General features: G+C 37.4%; 1 protein-coding gene across 1 annotated transcript; it reads right to left on the reverse strand.

Moving 5' to 3' along the window:
• Window positions 1-400: 400 nt before the first annotated feature.
• On the reverse strand, window positions 401-20,011 carry LOC139733965 (26S proteasome non-ATPase regulatory subunit 6-like). The gene is made up of 8 exons (XM_071644778.1): window positions 19,838-20,011; window positions 16,935-17,140; window positions 15,673-15,818; window positions 9,791-10,010; window positions 9,084-9,192; window positions 5,058-5,226; window positions 2,617-2,722; window positions 401-1,091 (listed from the first exon to the last, which is right to left on the reverse strand). The coding sequence occupies exons 1-8, from the start codon at window positions 19,980-19,982 to the stop codon at window positions 1,023-1,025; spliced, it is 1,170 nt and encodes a 389-aa protein (XP_071500879.1). The 5' UTR covers window positions 19,983-20,011; the 3' UTR covers window positions 401-1,022.
• Between the last annotated feature and the right edge of the window lie 757 nt (window positions 20,012-20,768).

Consider the following 20,768-nt stretch of genomic DNA (forward strand, 5'->3'; position numbering starts at 1 on the left):
TTTCTTTAAAAGCAAGATATTGTTTAAAACTTTTTTGTACTTATCAGTCGGTTATATGCCCTTTTTCAATAGTATAATACACTGTATAACAGCTTGAACAATTCTAGCAAGGCATCACATGTTGCAGAACACATACAGTATATCAAGTACAGACAAATGCTGTTATTCAGGTACTGAACAGGGGGGAAAAATCAACTTTAAACATCAGTGTTCACTCTAACTTACAGAGTACATTTGGTATGTCATTTGTTGTAATGGCATTACGGTGAAAATCCTACCATACATCTCCAATGGGGACAAACTCCAGCTCAAGAAATACATGTAGCTCGTATTCAACCAGTAACCATAAAATGCTTGTTTGCTCTTTCTATCTCATAATTATGTCAAACTGTTTCATCCTTTAGCCTTTCCATTACCATTATACTTCACATGTCATAAGATAAATAAACTTACAAATGCCTGTGCCGTTATGAGAACAGAATAAGGAGATATTCAGAGGAGTCTTATTTCCTTCTGCTGACATAACAACTTAAGGTCTGAAGTGTTTCACAACTGATAACCTTTTGTTACCAACCAAAAATTGTGCAACTGCCATCAGAACTTTAGCAAAACATCCTAAACTTCCTGGTTACTTTAAATGCTTTAATATTGTTTTCACTAAGGAGATGGGGAGAAGAGAATGAGTGATTATGGTAAGGGGAAAAGGCATAAGAGATATGCTGCTCGCCAGACATTGGATAGTATCAAACCAGCAGACCGTATGATCGTATCATCCTGTGCTTCTGGGGTTTGGGGTTTGGGGTTTCTTGTGTCCCCTTTTGACATGCACACTGAACAATCCTTTGAGCTCTAGACATTAACACCTGCAAAAATGAATGCTTACCAGAGTTATAAAGTGTCTATGTACAGAAAATGTCAGTTGACAAAAAAACGAAAACTGCATTGTTCAAGACAGGTATGACAGAATGGAGCAGGATGTCATCAGATTACACAACTTGGGGTACCTAACACAGGGACTTCTTCTATATGTTGATGACTCTACTAAGTTTCTGCACTCTGTTGAGAAGGATATCACCTTGCTTGATGGTTGCCTGTAGAAGAACAGGAGTAAAAAGACACAAGGGGGGTTATAAAGTAAAATATAGATGGGAAAGAGATACAGTGGACATAATTATTTGCTAAATACACATTCTGAAGACATAGTGACCAGTTCAAAGCTTAAAGGGAACGTATAGTTTTGGTTGACACCTACAGTAACTTCAGGTTTCTTACATTTTGGGGTGAAATAATGAGAAAACTCTTATGAAATATGAAAGATTGTGTAATTCCAAGAGGAATTCGACTTTTATTTGATGAAAATTGCTTTTGAAATGGCTGAAATACCCAAAATCGAGCAATCCTAATTAAAGGTGGGACCCACCTTCTATTTTGATCGCATTGTTTTACTTTGTTCTTAGATGTCTCTGCCATTTCAAAAACCGACTTTTATCAAATAAACTTTGAATTCCTCTTAAAGGCACATGGTCCCAGTGGTTAAGTCAAATGCATACGTGGGCGCACGGCGCAAGTTTCCTATAGAGACCTACGCTATCGACTCCTCTTTAAAGCTTACGCTGTGGCCCACTTCCCCAAGTCCGAAGAAGTCCGATCCACTGTAGTCAGTGCTCTGATCACAGTTCGGCTCATTATTCAGCTGAGGGGAATGGGATGACAGCTTTAGCAAACTTCTCTTGGGATTTCATAATAAGAAGCACATATGCAAGCACCCTGGCATTACTACAGACTGCGCAATGCGCAGAGAAGACAATGAAGGCAACATTACTTTATAATAGCAACACCTACGCACTTTACTCTTGATGACAGCTCAACTTTGGTAATCTACATATCGATGCTAACGGTGATCGGCAGTATCATCAACAGCACCCTCTACGCTACCGGGGACTAAGCGCCTTTAAATGGTATGCTGTATACTATTTCATAAGTGCTTTCTTGGCATCTCGCAAAAAGTTAAAAGCCCAAACCTCATCTCCACCAAAACTATACCAACCCTTTAAATACAAAACGGTACTTAACATACAATTTGGTCAGACTTATTTCGTCACTGGGCGGCAAGACCTCGTATCTTACATTTTGGTGAAAATGACTTTTTCTGATTAATGGTCAGATAATCAGTTAAAATGATGTCCTGTCCGAATCTTAGCTGTCTTACCCCACAAATGAAGCTGCCATGGCATGTCAAAGGAAAGGCTCTCCCATTTGATATAGTGCTTTGGCTGCCATGTTTTTTGCTCTCCTGAACATATGACATTTTGTAAATACATGTATGAGGTCTTGTCGCCCCAGCGACGATTCGGATATGCTGAAAATATAAGATTGGCATGCTATCTTCCTACTTTCATTGTTTTCTCGTCTCCTCCATGTCACATAAAAATCACTGGTTACAAAGTCTCAGTAAACTGTGCCATATTAATTTTTCGATCCATAAAATGAGCATCCCTGCTTTTTCCAGAAGCAGAAAAAAAAAAAATCACAAATGAACACAGAACAAAAAACAACAACAACAACAACAACAACAACAACAACAACAACAACAACAAAGAGCCTATGCTGAGTTACCTGATACTGGTAGTTTTTGCTGTCAGGCCGATTGGTCTCCACGATGCCACCAACTTTGTCTATTTTACAGTGCAGCCTGCCTGCTGCAATGAATCTTGATAATTCTCTGTTGGTGAAAACAATAGTTATATCCAAACATTGTATGGCAGTCACTTCATCTTTTTAGCTCATACTAGCAAAAACATAAACAATGACACTTGCCCTAATTACCACAAAAGTCAATGGGCTGTATAAAAGAAACAATTGCTTGTGCTAGCTTTTTGCTTGAAACCATATGAATAAAAACAAGCAATTGCTTGTGAGCAAAAGTAAGCAATTGCATGCTGCCAAGTAATTGCTTTACATACAGACCATGCATTCACCTAAAAACATCTGCATAAAATGGACCTTTTGCTTGTTTTTACTATTAATGGCTTATATTTTTCAAAGCTCTGTTAAACAAGCTTGAGCTTTTGCTTAACTGGGACATTCACTTTTAAGCCTTCTGTTCATTCAGAAAAGAAAGACCAAAGTTGCGCATGAGTGGTATAAATTAACAACAAATTTATCCTAAAGATGTATTGGTTTTTGTTTCAACAAGGGGAATGCCCTGTGGTTAGCCCACAAAATGTGATGAAAAATGGGTAGGATGTCTGGCATCTGTGGAGAGCAAGGAGACCTCTCTCAACGTGCCTGGCAGATCCAGGCTACTATAAGTCAGGGCTGCATTTTCGACTGGTCTGACCTGAATCTCGGACCAGTAGGAACCCATTTTGTCTATTTTTTACTGGTCCATTCCTGAAAAAAATACTGGTCCAACAGTGACTTTTACTGGTCAGGGACTGTCGGACCAGTGCCAGTGTGCAGCCTTGTATAAGTGAAGTGATGTAAATCAGGCAGTATATGTATGTGTGTGTGTGTGTGTGTGTGTGTGCATTAGTGTGTGTGTATATGTGTCTGTGTATGTGCATTTATGAATGCCATTTTTAAACTCTGCTATGTCAGGAAATCAATGTTGCCGCAAACACTCTCCATTTTGAATACATCCTACCAAACCTGTGGTTTTTCTTGTGTTTGCACAGGTGTGACGTCCCTTTTATTTATCATGTGCAGGGCACGCAAAAGGTTTGTACAAGTAGAAGGTCATGCATCTACATGTATATGGATTTCAGCAATTGCTTGAGCTTGACATGCTTGTGCTAATGCTTGAAGCAATCGCTTGCAAGCAAATGCTAGTTTTTATGCATACGGCCCATTGTCTAAAGCACTCCCATCACAACGTACCCAGTTATAAGGAAATTTGGCACAACTATTATTTTTCTATATATATTATTTGATTGGCTATGACAAAATTTCGATACAATGAAAGAAAACTGCCAGTCCCAATGAATTTGTTTTAATAGGAATCACTTGACACTTTTCAATATCACCAATATTTGTGCTCTTATACTGTCAACATTTGTGGCAAAAATGATTGTGCTATAGGTCAGTTTTAGCCAAACAAGTCTGTTAATCCATTTGACTGAAAGAGTAACATTGGTCTCATGACAATGAAGAATAAATAACAATCTAGACGCTAATCAAAACAGCAAAAAAAAAAAAAAAGATTTTTGAATAAGTGGTACCAACAGCAGTATAAAGACAATGAACAATACCTGAAAAAAAAAAGACTAAAACTAAGAGGAAATGGTAATGGTAGTAGTAAAGAAGAAGTAGAAGAAGCAGCAGGAGCAGCAGTAGCTGTTGTTATTGTTGTCACCACATGAGTAGTGGTGACAGAACACATGTTAAGAAAAGAATAATTGAATGTGGTACAGCTGTAGTGGTATGAGTGGCAGTAGTGGCAATAAAACAGTATACTGTAAAACGAGGAATTTTCACGTGCACTTTAATTTCACGAATTTCGCGAGCGCTAAGATTCGCGAAATTAAAATGCACGCGAAAGTCCTTGTTTACACTATATATGCATTGAACGCCAGTGGCACTTCGCGAAAATTTCATGCCACGAAAAAGGCTGTCGGCTCCAATTCGCGAAAAATTCATGCCGCGAATATATGAAGGGTTTGTTTGCAAAAACCGATAAGTCCATTTTTGAAGATTTTGAAGTACGATCTCTGTCATAAAGTACAAAATAATACCTTTTAAATGATATATTGGTCACTACATATAAAGGCATATTTTTGAAGTTATGGTCAAAAGAAGCAAAAATTTTCTTATTATTCTCTTTATTTTTCTTGACCTTTAATCACAAATATCTCCATTTGGCAAATATGGACTTATCGGTTTTTGCAAACAAACTCCACATATCATGTTTTACAGTAGTCCAAGTAGTAGCAGTGGCGACAGCAGTAGTAAAAGTAAGCAGTAGTACTCATCAATGCAGAAGTAGAAGAAGTAGTAGCAGTGATTCCTGCAGCTGCAGTACGGGAATAAAACATAATACTAGACAGTGATATACATACTGGTCAATGAAGTCCACACTGACGCCAAATGCATCCGCCATGTACTGCAGGGTAAGGCTGCGGTAGGATTCCAGTAGCTGGGTGTAGGCTAGAATCCTCATCTCACGTACGTAGTATCTGAAGTGGGGCGCCATCGACCGGTCTATCTTCAGCTCCTGTTCCACCTTAGCTGCACAGTTTAAAAAGACATGTGTGGCTAGAGTGTGACATATCTTACACACAGGTTCTCATTAATATTTTCAGTAGAATATAAAGCACTGCTCGGTGACCGGCCATCAGTAGTAGACTAAATTATACACGGTGTCATGTCAATACACTGCTTATACCTGGGTATACGAGCAAAAAACAGGTCAGTCATAAGATTTTCATTATGTAGATCCATGAAGAATACACATGTACTATGAAGAATATACATGTACAGCCACATCATGAGAGCTAGGACAAACTCCAACTTGTTGAACTGCTTGACATTACACCTAAACTCACTTCTAAGGCCTAAAGCAAAGGAACATGCAATACAGTCAAACTCGGATACCTCGAATTCGTCGGGACTGAAGAAAATGGTTCGACGTACGCGAATTTCGAGGTACGCGTACGTCGAATTTTCTTCGACTTGTCCGATGTTTATCGATGTTCAACGTTTATCGATGTTCAACATGGTGTCTGTTATAGTGCCTAGTGATTGTTTGCATGCTTGTCAATTTGAATTGAATCAACTTTTATATGAATGAATTGAGTGAAAATAGGAAATGAAATCAAAATTTCAGAAATAAAGATTTTGGTGGCCCAATCGCGCCACCAAAAAAAAAAAAAAAAGTCGGATGTTTGCCTTCACTTTTCAAAATGAACAGCGGTAACAATCGGTTACGTAAGATGCTAAAATAAATGTCAGAGTTTTGCGTTTAATTGTGGAAATGAATGACGGTAATATTCGACTCGGTATGATACTAAAATAAATGTCGGATGTTTGCTCATACTTTTGGAAATGAATAACGATAAGACTCAGCTCCGTATGGTGCTAGAACTAATGTTAGATATTTGATTTTGCGTTCGGAAATGAATAAGGATAACATTCGGCTCCGGAAGACGCTGAAATAAATGTCGAATTTTTGCTATGACGTTCGGAAATGAAAAACAATAACATTCAACTCCGTACGATGGTTAAATAAATGTCGGATGTTTCCTTATACTTTTGAAAGTAAATAGCAATAGCATTCGGCTCCGGAAGATGCTAAAATAGATGTCAGATGATCGTTTTTATGTTCGGAAGAAAATAGCAGTAATATTCTGCTCCATCATGTCCATATGATGCTAAAATAACTGTCTGATGTTTGCTTTTAAATTTCGAAATGAATAACAGTAACATTCAGCTGCGTTTAATGGTAAAGTCAATGTTTGATGTTTGCTTTGACGTTCGGAAAAGAGTAACAATAATATTCAACTCCTGACAATGATGAAATAAATGCTGGATGTTTGCTTCTATGTTCGAAAGTAAATTGCAATAACATTTAGCTCCGAAAGATGCTAAAATAAATGTCGAATGTTTGCTTTGATGTTCTGAAGTGAATAACAATAACATTCAACTCCGTACGCTGATAAAATAAATGCCGGATACGTCCGAAAGTAAATGTCAATAGCATTCAGCTCCGGAAGATGCTAAAATACATGTCGAATGATTGCTTTTACGTTTGGCATGTTTGGAAGTGAACAGCAGTAACATTCTGCCCCATACGATGATAAAAAAAAAATATATATATTGGATATTTGCTATGGTACATTTCAAAATAAATATCAGTAACATTCAGCTATACGTTTCATAGTCCAAAATGTCTGATGTCTGCCTTTACGTTCAAAAATGAAAAACAGTAACATTCGGCTCCGTGCGATGATAAAATAATTGTCAGATGATTCATTTCACTTTCGGAAGTGGACAGCAGTAACATTCGGCTCCGTTCGATAATGAAATAAATGTCGGATGTTTGAAATGAATAACGGTAATATTCTGCTCCGTACGATGCAAAAATAAATAACAGATTGTTGCTTTAAATTTTGGAAATGATTAATGGTATTAATCCGCTCAGTTAGATGCTAAAACAAATAGCGGATGTTTGCTTTCACGTTTGGAAATGGATTACGATAGTATTCAGCTCCGTAAGATTCTAAAATGAATGTCGGTTGTTTGCTTTTACATTTAGAAATGAATAACGGTAACTTTCGGTTTTTTACAATGCTAAAACAAATGTCGGATGCTAACAAATGTCAGCAAATGCTCCCATTTTCTCATTTCAAACGTAAGTTTTGACCTCCTCAATATATTGGCATCAACTTTTATAATAATATCTACGCCTATTAACTTGTCAAATCTTTAAACACTAAATAAGATGATTGAATTTTCTATTCATTTGTTTTAGACATGGACATCTGTATCACTTCAATAATGCTTAATATTAATTTGTCTATGTTTAGTAGGACCGATTTAGTTTTTCTAATGTTTTTCCTGATTTTTTTTTTGTCACCAGATTTTACTTTCGACCACCAGAAAATAAAAATCAATGATATTGGTGGCCCGATAAAACTTAGTGCGGAGCCCTGTGTATTCTACTCTTCATTGTGATCGGCCTATACTTCCAGATTTTCATAATCGCATTGCTGGAAAAAAAAAATGTTTCAGTGCTTGCGTTCTCGGGGAAGTAAACTTCGTGAAAGGCAAAAAAAAAAAAAATAGTTTAAAAAAAGGCACTACGAGGTAGATTGATGTTTTGACAGTGGAGCGTGATTAATGGCAAAGATATAACTGTCAACGTAAGCAGGTGCGCCCCGACGGTTGAGAAATCTACGCGCACGGTATGACTGTCTCGATCAAAAATCAAAACACAGTGGTTAAAGAAAAGCAAATGATGGGGCAGCGCGTAGTGCTCTATCGTAAAGCACTCCATAGGCACGGGTGCTATGTGCATACCATGTACGTGTGGTGTTGGGGATTTTCCTTGTCAGCTGTGTATCGGGTATTTCTTCTTGGGCGCGCGATTGTTCTGGTCTCAGAATATTTACAATCGAGTGTGAAAACATGTGACACGTCTTCGCTGTCCACGCGCGCTTAATCGGAGATGCTGAGTGATGTTTACAATTTCGATTCGAGCAACATGCTGGGAAAAACAATAAGTTAATTAAGATCGGGACATTAGATTTCCCTTCGAGGTAACCGAACTTCGAGTTATCTTTTTCGAGCTACGCGAATTTTAATACACGGAAACTCCATAGGAACAATCGGGACTTTCATTTTGCCCCCGAGGTAAGTGATATTCGGCTTATCCGATGTCGAGGTATCCGAGTTTGACTGTATATAAACAGGAGACTAACTGTAGGTCTACAGTCATCACATGATGTAGCTATACTGTAAAAGTGGAAATTTTTGCAGTGTGCAGAGCTTGCTCTTTACATTTTCTTTTTTCCTACCAAGTGGTGTGCAAAAAGTTACTTGCACAAAAATGTTTGCTTTTACAGTACCATGTTAATTTTTTTTCCTACATGCCTCCTTTATGACAGAGCCAAAAGCTCCTGTGTCCCTTGTTCATTATGATTTCAGCTTTGAAATCTAGCAGAAATCACTTTAAATCAAAGTGTGACAGTCCATGGTACATGCTGGCATCACATGTGAGAAATACAAACACCTTGTACTGCAGAGAGTGGATTTCATTAATAGTCAAGAATGTAATTTTTACAGGTAGTTTGAATGTCAGGCTTATTCTAAACCATATCAAAAAAAAGGGCCATTCCTTGCAAATTTGAATTACATATCATGGTATCAAAGCTTAAGATCTGACACTAAATGTGCACACAAATTAGCTTGAATACCATGTGTACATGGCACTCGAGAAAATTTGGTCTGCATGCTAGCAGGTTTGGCTCAGACAGTTTTGGTTATACATTACATTTCTGTCGTTAATTTGTCAAAATTTATTTTCTACTCCTGATAACTGCATGGTATGTTCAAAAAGCAAAGTCTTTGATTCTGCACACACTTACCAAGGGATTGAAAGAATTCTGCATAGCGGCATTCATAGAGCGAAAACAGGAATGTGCGCAGTTCTGGAAGGCTGTGAAGCACCTCTAGAATTTCTGAACCTTTGACAACCTAAATCAAAATGATCAAAGGACAGAGACAAGTGAACTGGAAAAACTCACAAATAAAGTCAGTTCATTCTTCATAAATACCAAAGGTGAATAGTGCTAATGCTTTGATGGATAAATGAAGGGAAAAAAACTTCACAGCAATCAAACATATGGTACACCTTGATTCTTTCATGGCAGAAAATACAAATTTCTTCAGAATGTAAGAAGTGAAAACCCCTATAGATGCACAATATCACTACTATCGTATTCTAAGGGCCTTCATAAGCTACTCCTTAAACTGGTGGATTACACCCATGCCTGTCAATTCTTTATTATTTGGATGACAGAAGTAAGACTACATTTTACACACTTGCTCAAGGCCATCATAAATGACGTTTAAACTTAGTCATTCAAATACGATAAGAGTGGATGTCTCCTACAGGTTTACGTCACTACTTTGTCAAAATTTTAATCCCTAAACACTTTTCTATTTGTTTAAAGCTTGGTACTCAAACATGTCACACAGTGTCTTTAACCATAAACAATTCATTCATACAACAAACATAGTTTTTGCAATGTATACGGCAGTTTCCAAGAACCACTGCTTGCCACACACTTACTTTGGTTCTCAGTTCTGTCCTGTTCAGCGCAATCATGGACACGATGACAGTGTAGGTCACAAACTGTTTGTAGTCCATCAGCTCATAGGACGTGAAGGTGGAGACAGTGTCGAGGAAGAAGTTGGCAGCCGCCTTGAATTCCCTGATGGACATGTTGTAGACACCTTGGTACACCTTGAGACGGTTTCTCCTATCCCAGTCTCCGCCTTCATCAATCATGCTGCCGGAAATCACCGAAAAAAGTAAAAAATTGAAATTGGTCGAGTTGTAATCATCAAAAAACAGTGGTCATAAATGCATTAAAAGATTACAATATGTATTACTGAACATTCATCAAATTTCTTCAACATGCATTCGTGTCATTACAACTGAAAAGAAAAAAAAAATAACGTTAGTACCCTTTGTGACCTGCGTCAACCCAAGCTCTGTCTCCATTTTGGAATATACCTTTACATTGAGTCGACTGAACTTAGCTGTTTACAGTTTTTGCATACATACACTGTATTATGATGTATATATACAGGGCGTATCAAAAAGAATGTTACACTTTTGAAAAATTTGTCTAAATTACATTTCAAAATATTTGGAAGATTTTTCCATAATCATGGACACCCAGTAATCTCATCTATCAAGTGCAATCAACAAAAAAAATTTTCGTTCACGCTTGGCTGAACACTGATGCTCTTTTTTCAGAGTGTGAAAAATGGCTTGCGCCAAATTGAAAGAAGATGGAAAATTCAGCCAGCAGTCCAAATAAGTGTTCTCATTCAAACAAATTGCTCTTTTGCTCACAGTTTTGATTATGTTATGCTAGTTTAGGAATTTTCTGGTGATCTTCTGTCATGTTTTAAATGATTCCATTGTGCTGTGGACGGTTGATTAACAACATCAAGATCTTTTAAGCACAGTTATCACAAATCATGCACGGACATATCGAGCCCACATGCCAGTCACTCAGTCAAGAAGAAAAGTACAAAATTAATACATCCTCATATCATTCAATCAATACAATCAATCCAATCAATCTATCCAATTAATCAATCAATCAATCATTCATTCAATCAAGCAATCAATCAAGCAAGCAAGCAAGCAATTAGTAATTCATTCAATCAATTAAATTAATCAGTCAATCAATCAATCAATCAGTCAGTCACAATTGTATGCATGTTTAATGAAAAGTGGCAGATTGACATAGGAAACATTTTATTTATTTTATTTTTATTTATTTCTAATCTTTTGTCAGGGTAGTCCATTCACCAATAAATAGTGGTCTTCCATGGAGCCCTGAATAATATTGATGAACATATGTACATTAAATAGCAAAACGTATATACAGAAGATGACATAATACAGTGTAGATACATACCAGCACACTGTACATTGCAAAGTAACATAAAAAGTACATGCCACAGCAAGAGTTCACCAAAATGCCGAAATAACAATTAAAAACGCTATTATACAGGAATGATAAAGCCCAGAATGAATTTCGTGTGTTACTTACAAATAGCAACTTTGCTTAAACAATCTCTTAAATGAATATATGGAAGAAGCTGATCTAATTGAATGATCTAGCCTGTTCCATTCAAGTACAGAGGATACGATTGGGCTGCACTTGTGACAATCAGAGCGAAATCTTGGCACACATAGATTTCCACTGTCTATTAGCCTTGTATGATGTTCATGTACATCACTAGGCTTAACTAAGTGCACCTGAAGGTACGAAGGTGCTAAGTTATGGACGCATTTATATATCATCATAACGCGGCTGAAATCAAAACGTTTGTCTAGTGTCATCCATTTAAGACTTTTGAATAAATCAGCTGACGGTGTGTCATATGTTTTGTCCAAAATTATTCTTGCTGCCCTCTTTTGAATTTTTTCTAGCTTAGTTGTATGGTATTGAAATCTGTTTGACCAAACAACAGAACAGTAATCAAATTGTGGTAACACTAGACTATTATAAAGTAATTTTAGGGATTGTTGGGGCAAAAAGGCCTTCGCTCTCTTTATCATGCAGACACTTTTTTGGGTACGTTTACATACATTTTCGATTTGTTTAGACCATTTCAGTTCTTCATCTATCAAAACACCTAAACATTTAGTGAACTGAACTCTTTTAATCCGACTACCATCTAATGAAATACTGAAATTTTCAATTTTCCCGAGATTAGCACGGGAGCCGATAATCATGACAGAAGTTTTGTCAGTGTTAAGGACGAGCCGATTTTTCTTAATCCACCCCATTACTTTATTTAGTGCAACAGTTATCTTTTCTTCTAAAACTGTTGCGTCATTAGCACTGACAGTGAGGGTCGTATCGTCAGCGTACATATCTATAACACCTTCTGAAGTACACTCGGGTAGACTGTTGACATATATTGAAAATAAAAGGGGACCAAGAATTGACCCTTGAGGTACACCCAATTTAATAGTTGAAGGGTGGGACTTGGCTCCTTTGAATTGCGTCACTTGCTGTCTGTCACTTAAATAGGATTTAAACCAATCTACAGTCGTCTTACTACACCCTATACACTTTAATTTATGTAAAAGTAGGTCATGATCTACAGTGTCAAATGCCTTCCGAAGATCTATGAAGGCAACTCCAGAAATTTGATTATTATCTATATTCAAAGACCACTGATTCACAAGTTTTGCAAGAGCAGTTGATGTGGAATGAAATGGTCTAAAACCAGATTGATTATAGGGTGTAGTAAATCATTCGCATTCATGAATTCGCTCAGTTGTTGATGTACGGCCCTTTCGATAATTTTACTCACTGTTGGTAAGATTGAGATGGGGCGGTAGTTATTCAACGAAGAAATATCTCCTGCTTTAAATATCGGTACTACCCGAGCCTTTTTCCATTCACGTGGAACAACTCCCGTAGACAGGGATTTGTTGATAATATCGCAAAGAGATTCTGCAATAACATTCTTTGTCATCTTTAAAAGTTTGCAGCCGATGTGATCTTCTCCGGTTGCTTTATCTATGCCAAGAAGCTCGATCTGTCTCAATACAAAATCTCTCGTTATCATACTTAAATTAAATTGAGGATGAGATGGAACAAAGCCTTTGTCCTCATCAAATATCATTTGCGAAGTATTCCTCTGCAGGTCTTTTGTAATTTTAGTAGCATTAGATATGAAAAAATTGTTGAATGCTTCAGCAATACTTGCGTTGTCCGATACTTCTGCATCATCAACCTTTATGGTATTGGGAGAAATGGGTGATGATTTAGGCGTAAGTTCCCTCAAGCTCTTCCACATTTTCTTACTGTTGTTACGATTTTGTAAAATTTGGTCAGTGTTATACTGTTTTTTTCTTATTCTCATGAGATGAGTAACTTTGTTTTTTAGATATTTATAGGTATTCCAAAGATCATCACTATTGTTAGATTTAGCAGCTTTGAGAACTTTATCACGTTCCATCATGAGCTTAACAATCTCATCAGATATCCATGGACATGCATGTTTTCTTATCCGCTTTTTGCGCAAAGGTATGTGCTTGTTGATAACATCATTGAAAAGAGTCAACCACATATCCCACGCATCATCAACGTCGTCTATATCTTTTATGACCTGCCACAGAGCACTTCTCAAATCACTATAAAATTCCTCCTCACTAAGATTTTTGAATGAGCGAAATTCCGCACATTCAGATTTTTGATGGATCTTTGCACTGAAGTCCCGAATAGCATACACCAAATAATGATCGCTAATGCTAGTCTCAAATATTCCCCATTCACCTCCCCCCCCCCCCCCCGTGTCTTAAAGGCTGATCAATGTTTGAAAAACTTCACATTTCTTTGTTAGTTTATTCGTTCAATCAGGCGATTAATCATTTCAATGACTGAAAAGTAATTGATTATTGGGTTGATTCACTGATTGATTGAATGACTGACTAACTGATATATTGGTTGGTGTATTGATGGGTTGATTGATTGATTGATTGATCAATTGATTGATTAATTGGTCAATCAATTGATTGATTAATGGCATGAATGATTTGAATGTTGATTAATTTAGTACCACGATTTAGTACCACGTACTACCGCATTAATGAACAAGGAAAAGTAGAAATTACGCGGTGCGTAACATATGTCCCCGCCAGAAGTAGCATTTAGTAGCAAAATGTAAAATATAGGTAAAAATCAAGGTCAAAGGTCAAAGGTCAAAGAAGTCAAAGGTCAAAATTCTGTGTAGAAGTTTTGAAGCGATCACCTAGTGCCATCACATAAAGCAAACGGAAGTGAAATCGGGTTAGAAATGGCGACGGAGGAGCATTTTGTTAGCAAAATGTACAATACAGGTCAAAAATCAAGGTCAAAGGTCAAAGAAGTCAAAGGTCAAAATTCTGTGTACAAGTTTTAAAGCCCTCAACTAGTGCCATCACATAAAGCAAACAGAATCGAAATCGGGTTAGAAATGGCGAAGGAGTACAGTGTAGCATTTTGTAGCAAAATGTACAATATAGGTCAAAGGCCAAGGTCAAAGGTCACAACTGAAATTCTGTGTAGAAGTTTCAAAGCTCCCATGTAGTGCTATCATATAAAGCAAACAGAATCAAAATTGGCTCATAAATGACAGAGAAGTAGCAAATTGAAGATTTTGATCACACAGACACACACACGGACGCACACACGGACAGACAGACGGACACACGGACACACGGACACACACACATACGGAGCCCGTTTCATAGTCCCCTGCTCGAACTCGTTTGGCGGGAACAATAACTGGCATATGGTACTGATGTGTCCGTGTATTGTGAAAACTGTGCTTTACAGATCTTGAAGTAATTACACACTCTAATACTCACCAATTGATTTAGAAATGAAATCATTGAAATTCCGATAAAGCGGGACAAAAAAATTTCAGACTTTCGTAACATAATCAAAGCTTTAAGCAAAAGAGCAATTTATTTGAATAGGAGCACTTATTTGGATTGCTGGCTGAATTTTCCATCTTCTTTCAATTTGGCGCAAGTAATTTTTCACACTCTGGACAAAGAGCGTCAGTGCTCAGCCAAGCATGAACAAAAATTTGTTTTGTTGATTGCACTTGATAGATGAGACTACTGGGCATCCATAAATATGAAAAAAAATCTTCCAAATATTTTGAAATGTAATTTAAGACAATTTTTTCGAAAGTGCAACTTTTTTTAATACGCCCTGTATGTATATATGTATATATATATATATATATATATATATATATATATTATATATATACATATATATATATATATATATATATATATATATATATATATATATATATATACAGCAATAATAAAGTCACAACAGAGGAATGCAGGGAATGCATTAATAGCCAATCTTGATTTAATGAATAATCCGAATTTTCGAGGAACCTTCCTCTTCTTCAGGGATGACAGTGTGAATATTCGCACTGTCATCCCTGAAGAAGAGGAAGGTTCCTCGAAAATTCGGATTATTCATTAAATCAAGATTGGCTATTAATGCATTCCCTGCATTCCTCTGTTGTGACTTTATTATTGCTATTTCTAGTACTGCCAATACGCGGAACAACTACAATATATATATATACACATATATATATATATACTTGCCAGTACCTAAGTTTATTAATGATAGAAATACCAATTACTTTTTTAATGATTTTAACTTGATATCTCTGTTTTCTGTGCATATACTAGAATTGCTTGTTTTCTCTTTGTCTCAATCAATAATTGACTCATTTGTCATTTGTTTTTCATATTTCACTCTACATGTTTCTTACTTGTTGATCTGTATTGCTACTCTGCAATTCAGCCTCTTGGCTGCCATGGTAGTATAGTACTTTTAATTAACCAAATCAAATAGAAATGCATTAAGAAACATAAGAATGCATGAAATCTCATACCTTTTGGCCTTGTCAATATTTCGGGTAATGAGGTCATTATCATTCCAGAAGATGCCAACCCTGATGAGATGAAAGATGATGTCCAGTCTGTGTCCAAGGGCCACTGTCTTCTCAAATGCCTTCCTAAAAGTGGTCAAACAGGACTCCTACAACATACAAACAACAAACAAATAATATTTCACTGACAGGCTCAAAAGTGTCATTTTCAGGTATCACATCAGGGTACAATAGTTCACACATATTCAAGAATGCTTTAGTTAATAGTTTTATCAAATGAAGAGAATGGTATTGGGGAAATCAAACATCAAACCCAATCCACAAAATTATGGAATCATAAAGTTTCAAGTGTTTTCATGCTGCAATAATATCTGCCCAAACCACATCTGAATATTGAGAAGATTTGATGCCAGCACCTCTTTAGTCTCCCAATTTCCTGTTAAAAATATTATAAAATAAAAAAATCTCCACAAATTTCTCTTTTCAAGATGAAATTAAGAGTACCATTTAATCAATTCCTACATACAGCAAACAAAAACTATCAGGGGAGAAGAGCTAATACCTCAGTTGCCATAATTGTCATCCCAAAACATGACTCCCTTTATGTTTTTGTGTATAAGTTAATGAGAGAGCTGTGAGCTACACTCAGCAAATGTCCACAGTTTCCGTGTGGCTGTGAGTGTGATCATCATTTTGTGAGGACATGCGCATTTTTTGGAGCTCTGTAAGTTCCTTAAATGTCTGATTTCATGAAACTATTGAGTTTTAACATTCTGTTCTATCAGTGAAGTCTACTTTAACATGGTGTGGCAGTAAACTTGGAGCCTGAACAGCTTGGCCTGTTTAAATGGATTTGAAGACAGAGGTACATTATCATGTAAGACATTCTTCATTCTGCTTGAAAAGACTCAGTTGCACTTTTTCTCTTAAAATTTTTTTTCACTTTTCAGTGTTACTGATAATGTTCTCAATCAGATAAAATCCCTCCTTTCCACTCTCACATTTCTGAATACATCTCACAGCATGTTCAATTTACAAATCATAGTAATGGAGCAATTCGCCATTTCTCATTACGCTTGAATAAACTCAGTCACAACACTAATGAATGTTGCCGTGCACTCTGTTGTTTGAGATCACTTGATAAATCATCATCAAGATGAGGACAATAACTGTGACAATATAATACAACAGGAACTGATTTTACAACAAAGTTAGACTAGTATGGACAATATACACCAACACGATTAGACTTCATGCCTCATTACCTTGTCTCCAATTCGACAGAAGAACTCTGCCTTGGCCAACAAGGCATCACGCACTTCAGTCTCTCCAAGATTTTGTTCAGCATCTTTCAGAGTTTCATCCAACTTTTTCAGCTCTGCTGCATTGTCATCTTTCATTGCCTGCAGAACTTTGGTGTCAACCTTCCAGTTTAGCTCCTTGCAGATTTCTTCATAAAATGGTGCCATTTCTGAGGAATAACACATCAACATGTCATCAGGTCCATCTTCTTGTACATGCATACAGGCTGCTATTTTCAAAACAATGAATACAAATTACATGACCCACAGTCAGTCATGAGTCAGTTATTGTTATTGTTATTGTTCAGTCATTCAATTTTTTTTCCATGCTTTGTAGACACACCAAATTTGAAACATTATAATAGTACTCCTTGCAAACTATAAATACAAGTATGTACATGCATGTAGTTCCACTCTCAGAGTGAGAAGCCACATCCTCTTAATGCAGAGCTGCCAACTTTTGTAAAAGCCTTTCAGTACTCTGATGGCTGAAAATCAGTAATTTGCACCTTTTTTGAGTGAAAATCAGTAATCCTTAACAGTGCAATAGAATATATCACAGACAATGATTCCTAAAATCAGTAATTTTGTTGTAACCTTCAGTATTCTTCTCCAGTTTCAGCAGAAATTACTGAAAATCAGTACTAGTTGGCAGCTCTGTTAATGTAATTTAGTACACTGCACATGATTTGCAAATTTTGAAAGCTGAAAATAGTCCTGGCATTTCCTCTAAAGATCATTTGTATTCTCATTATATTTTGTGTTTTAGGTGGACTGGAACTACAAATAGAGTAGATTCCACATTCCTGTTATTCACAGGAATACAAGTATATCAGTTTAGCCTATTTCCTCATGACCAGGTAATAGTATGCAAGGCTGCACACTGGCACTGGTCTGACTGTCCCAGACCAGTAAAAATCAATGTTGGACCAGTAACTTTTTCACAAATGGACCAGTAAAATAAAAAAAATAATAATAATAATGCCTCCGGCACCACTTCATGGCGGAGGCATAAAAAACTGGGTGCCTACTGGTCCGACAGACAGGTCGGACCAGTAGAAAAAAATGGGGTAGTGTGCAGTCCTGTAGTATGCAATGTTAAAATCACAGATCACTGCTGATTTGTAAGCCAGTGGAAAGTTTAGTGTTTAGACAGCTGGCTACATACATACTGGATGCACACTGTACAGTTTTGTATGTCCACTGTATGCTTTTGATATGCTACACAAGACCATTCTTGGTTCATGCACTAGCAGCCATTTGATCTATGGTGTTTTCATAAATAATTGCACATTGCAAACGCAGATATTAGAGAAAAATATAAAATAGTTCTACAGCTTTTGTACATAGTTTTGAAACATGTACAACACTCCAAATCCCCTCAAACCCAAGCCCTACCAATATTAAAGATTAACATTAAATTTACTTATTTACATTAAAGTAAATTAATGGCACATAAAAATTCATCAAAACAAAACCCTTTTGGTATATGGTAGGTGCCTATAGGGCTGTTAATACTCCCAATAGAAACTAAATTGATATGTAAAAACCTTGCACCAAGGTTGAATCTCTTGCTTGGCTCTGTGTATAAACTTAGTTAGACTAGAGTTAATAGACAGACCTTGTGAGTTGCGACTTAAATTTCATTTAATTTTACTGTAAATTTATCTGTAAAATAAAAATCATTCATATATTCTCTACAGCTAATTCTACGCCTACAGTTTTACATTAAACACGGGCAATTTTGCAATAAATCTTGTTATTTACAGGGAAAAAGAGTGGCAGACCTACCGCTTTCATGCAGGCCGGCCAGGATAGTGTACAGTTTTACAAATGTATCTTATTATCGCTTCATTTCAGACCTGGACATTACATGACATGTGTATATCAGTCCGGGAAACCCGCTCATGAGGACCACTCCCCTGTAAGAGGACTGCCCCCGCCTCATGAGGACCCCGGGGTTCCTCATACTGACCCCGGGGGGAAGTCCTCACGAGGACCCCTATTCACTTCTTTTTCATCTCACATCTGACGTATAAATTGTCGCAACTTTGCACGGTGATTTTTTGTTACACACACATGTCAACTATCCACAAGATCAGGTTAGTACTGATTTCATTTTTCTCGTTACGAATTTGTGTGAAAAGATGTCAGACTTCAGCTTCACGAGGCTGATTCGCGCGCGGAGATGTGCGAGCCGCAGAAAAAAGCACCGAAAATATTTAGACGGATCAGGCCGCTAGGTGCGGCAGTCTGCCATTGTGCGAACATGCCGGCGCCCGTGTTTTGATGGGCGCTCTGCATTGGTTGATTAAAACTCGATTTTTGAAGAAAAAAACAGACAGGATTTGTTCTTCTTTTCATCCTGGATAGTGGACATGTGTGTGTAACAAAAAATCACCATGCAAAGTTGCGACAATTTATACGTCAGATGTGAGATGAAAAAGAAGTGGTCCTCATGAGGACTTCCCCCTGGGGTCAGTATGAGGAACCCCGGGGTCCTCATGAGGCGGGGGCAGTCCTCTTATTAGTCTTACGGGGGAGAGGTCCTCATGAGCGGGTTTCCCGGACGTGGCAGACATGCAGATGCAGCTTTGCTGAGGTGTAAAATCCACATAACCTCTTGACTAGTTTGATTTCTAAAACACCTGTTACACATTTAGAACTATTCTTTATCTCCTTATATAGTCCTTTTGCCTCCTTGTCTTAATTTACTATCTATTTAGGATGCTTTGAAAATTGCACAGCCCAGCACACAGCTCAACACAGTTCCCTAGGTATCGAAACTAAACCCAGCACAGAATCTAAGCGCTGGGACTCATTAAACAGTCGTGACAAAGCATTTCATTTTTTTATTTGTGACTTACTTCCACTTGTGATCCCCGACATTAGCTCATCTCTGGCCTTTTTGTCATTTTTATGACTTTCTTGCGTCAAAAGGAACTTAAGTTGAGCGAGATTTAAATCTGGGTTCTTCGTAAGACCCTCTTCCTCGAGATTTTCAGACGGCATTTTCGGTGTAATTGACTAGAACTTCTCAACGCGTGTACTACGTGCTACACAATAATCGTATGTGGGCATCATGTATCTGCGGCATAGAGATGTATACAAGTATACATCTCTATGATCTGCGGTGGGCGCGCGCGGGCGGATGCGGGCGCGCGCACATTATTTCCAGTCATGCCTGCCAGCCAGCCAGCTAAGCTTCACTGTGGTGAGTTTGAATCAGAGTGGATCATGAAAGTTAGATCCTACAGAGGTGTTTTAGAGAAGTGTGGTACACAGAGCTGTATTATCAGGGGTGTGGCATCGTATGTCAAATTTTTGGTTAGAGGATAACCATTGGATCTAAAATGGGTGAAATCATCTTTGAATCTTAGGTTGGACGATATGGATAAGCAAAATTGGATTGCTGAAGTTGATAGAAACCATGGGCCGTATTCTGAGAGCTAATTAAGTGTCTGATTAGCACTTAATTACCGAATTGGTATTCTGAGAGCATGATTAAGTAGGGGGTATATTAACTACCATAGCAACACGCGTTTTGGCGGGAAGGACCTACGCGTTTGCGCGTATCAATGCGCGTGCACCTCTGAGAGGACTTAATCACAGAGTTAATTACGAATCGGTATTCTGAGGGTGTAATTAAGTATGAAAGTTAATGGAAAACTTAATGATACCAAAGAGTGTCATTAACTACTCCGATATCACGCATTACATCGTGTTTCCTCTGCCACAACGATGCTTACCGTCTTCGGTAACCAAGGAGCGGTTGAATCTTGTTATTATGGTATCCGT

Source organism: Diadema antillarum, unplaced genomic scaffold (genome assembly GCF_040938485.1).
Source record: "Diadema antillarum isolate AM-2024a unplaced genomic scaffold, OU_Dant_1.0 seq00000507_RagTag, whole genome shotgun sequence".
Taxonomy (NCBI): Eukaryota; Metazoa; Echinodermata; class Echinoidea; order Diadematoida; family Diadematidae; genus Diadema; species Diadema antillarum.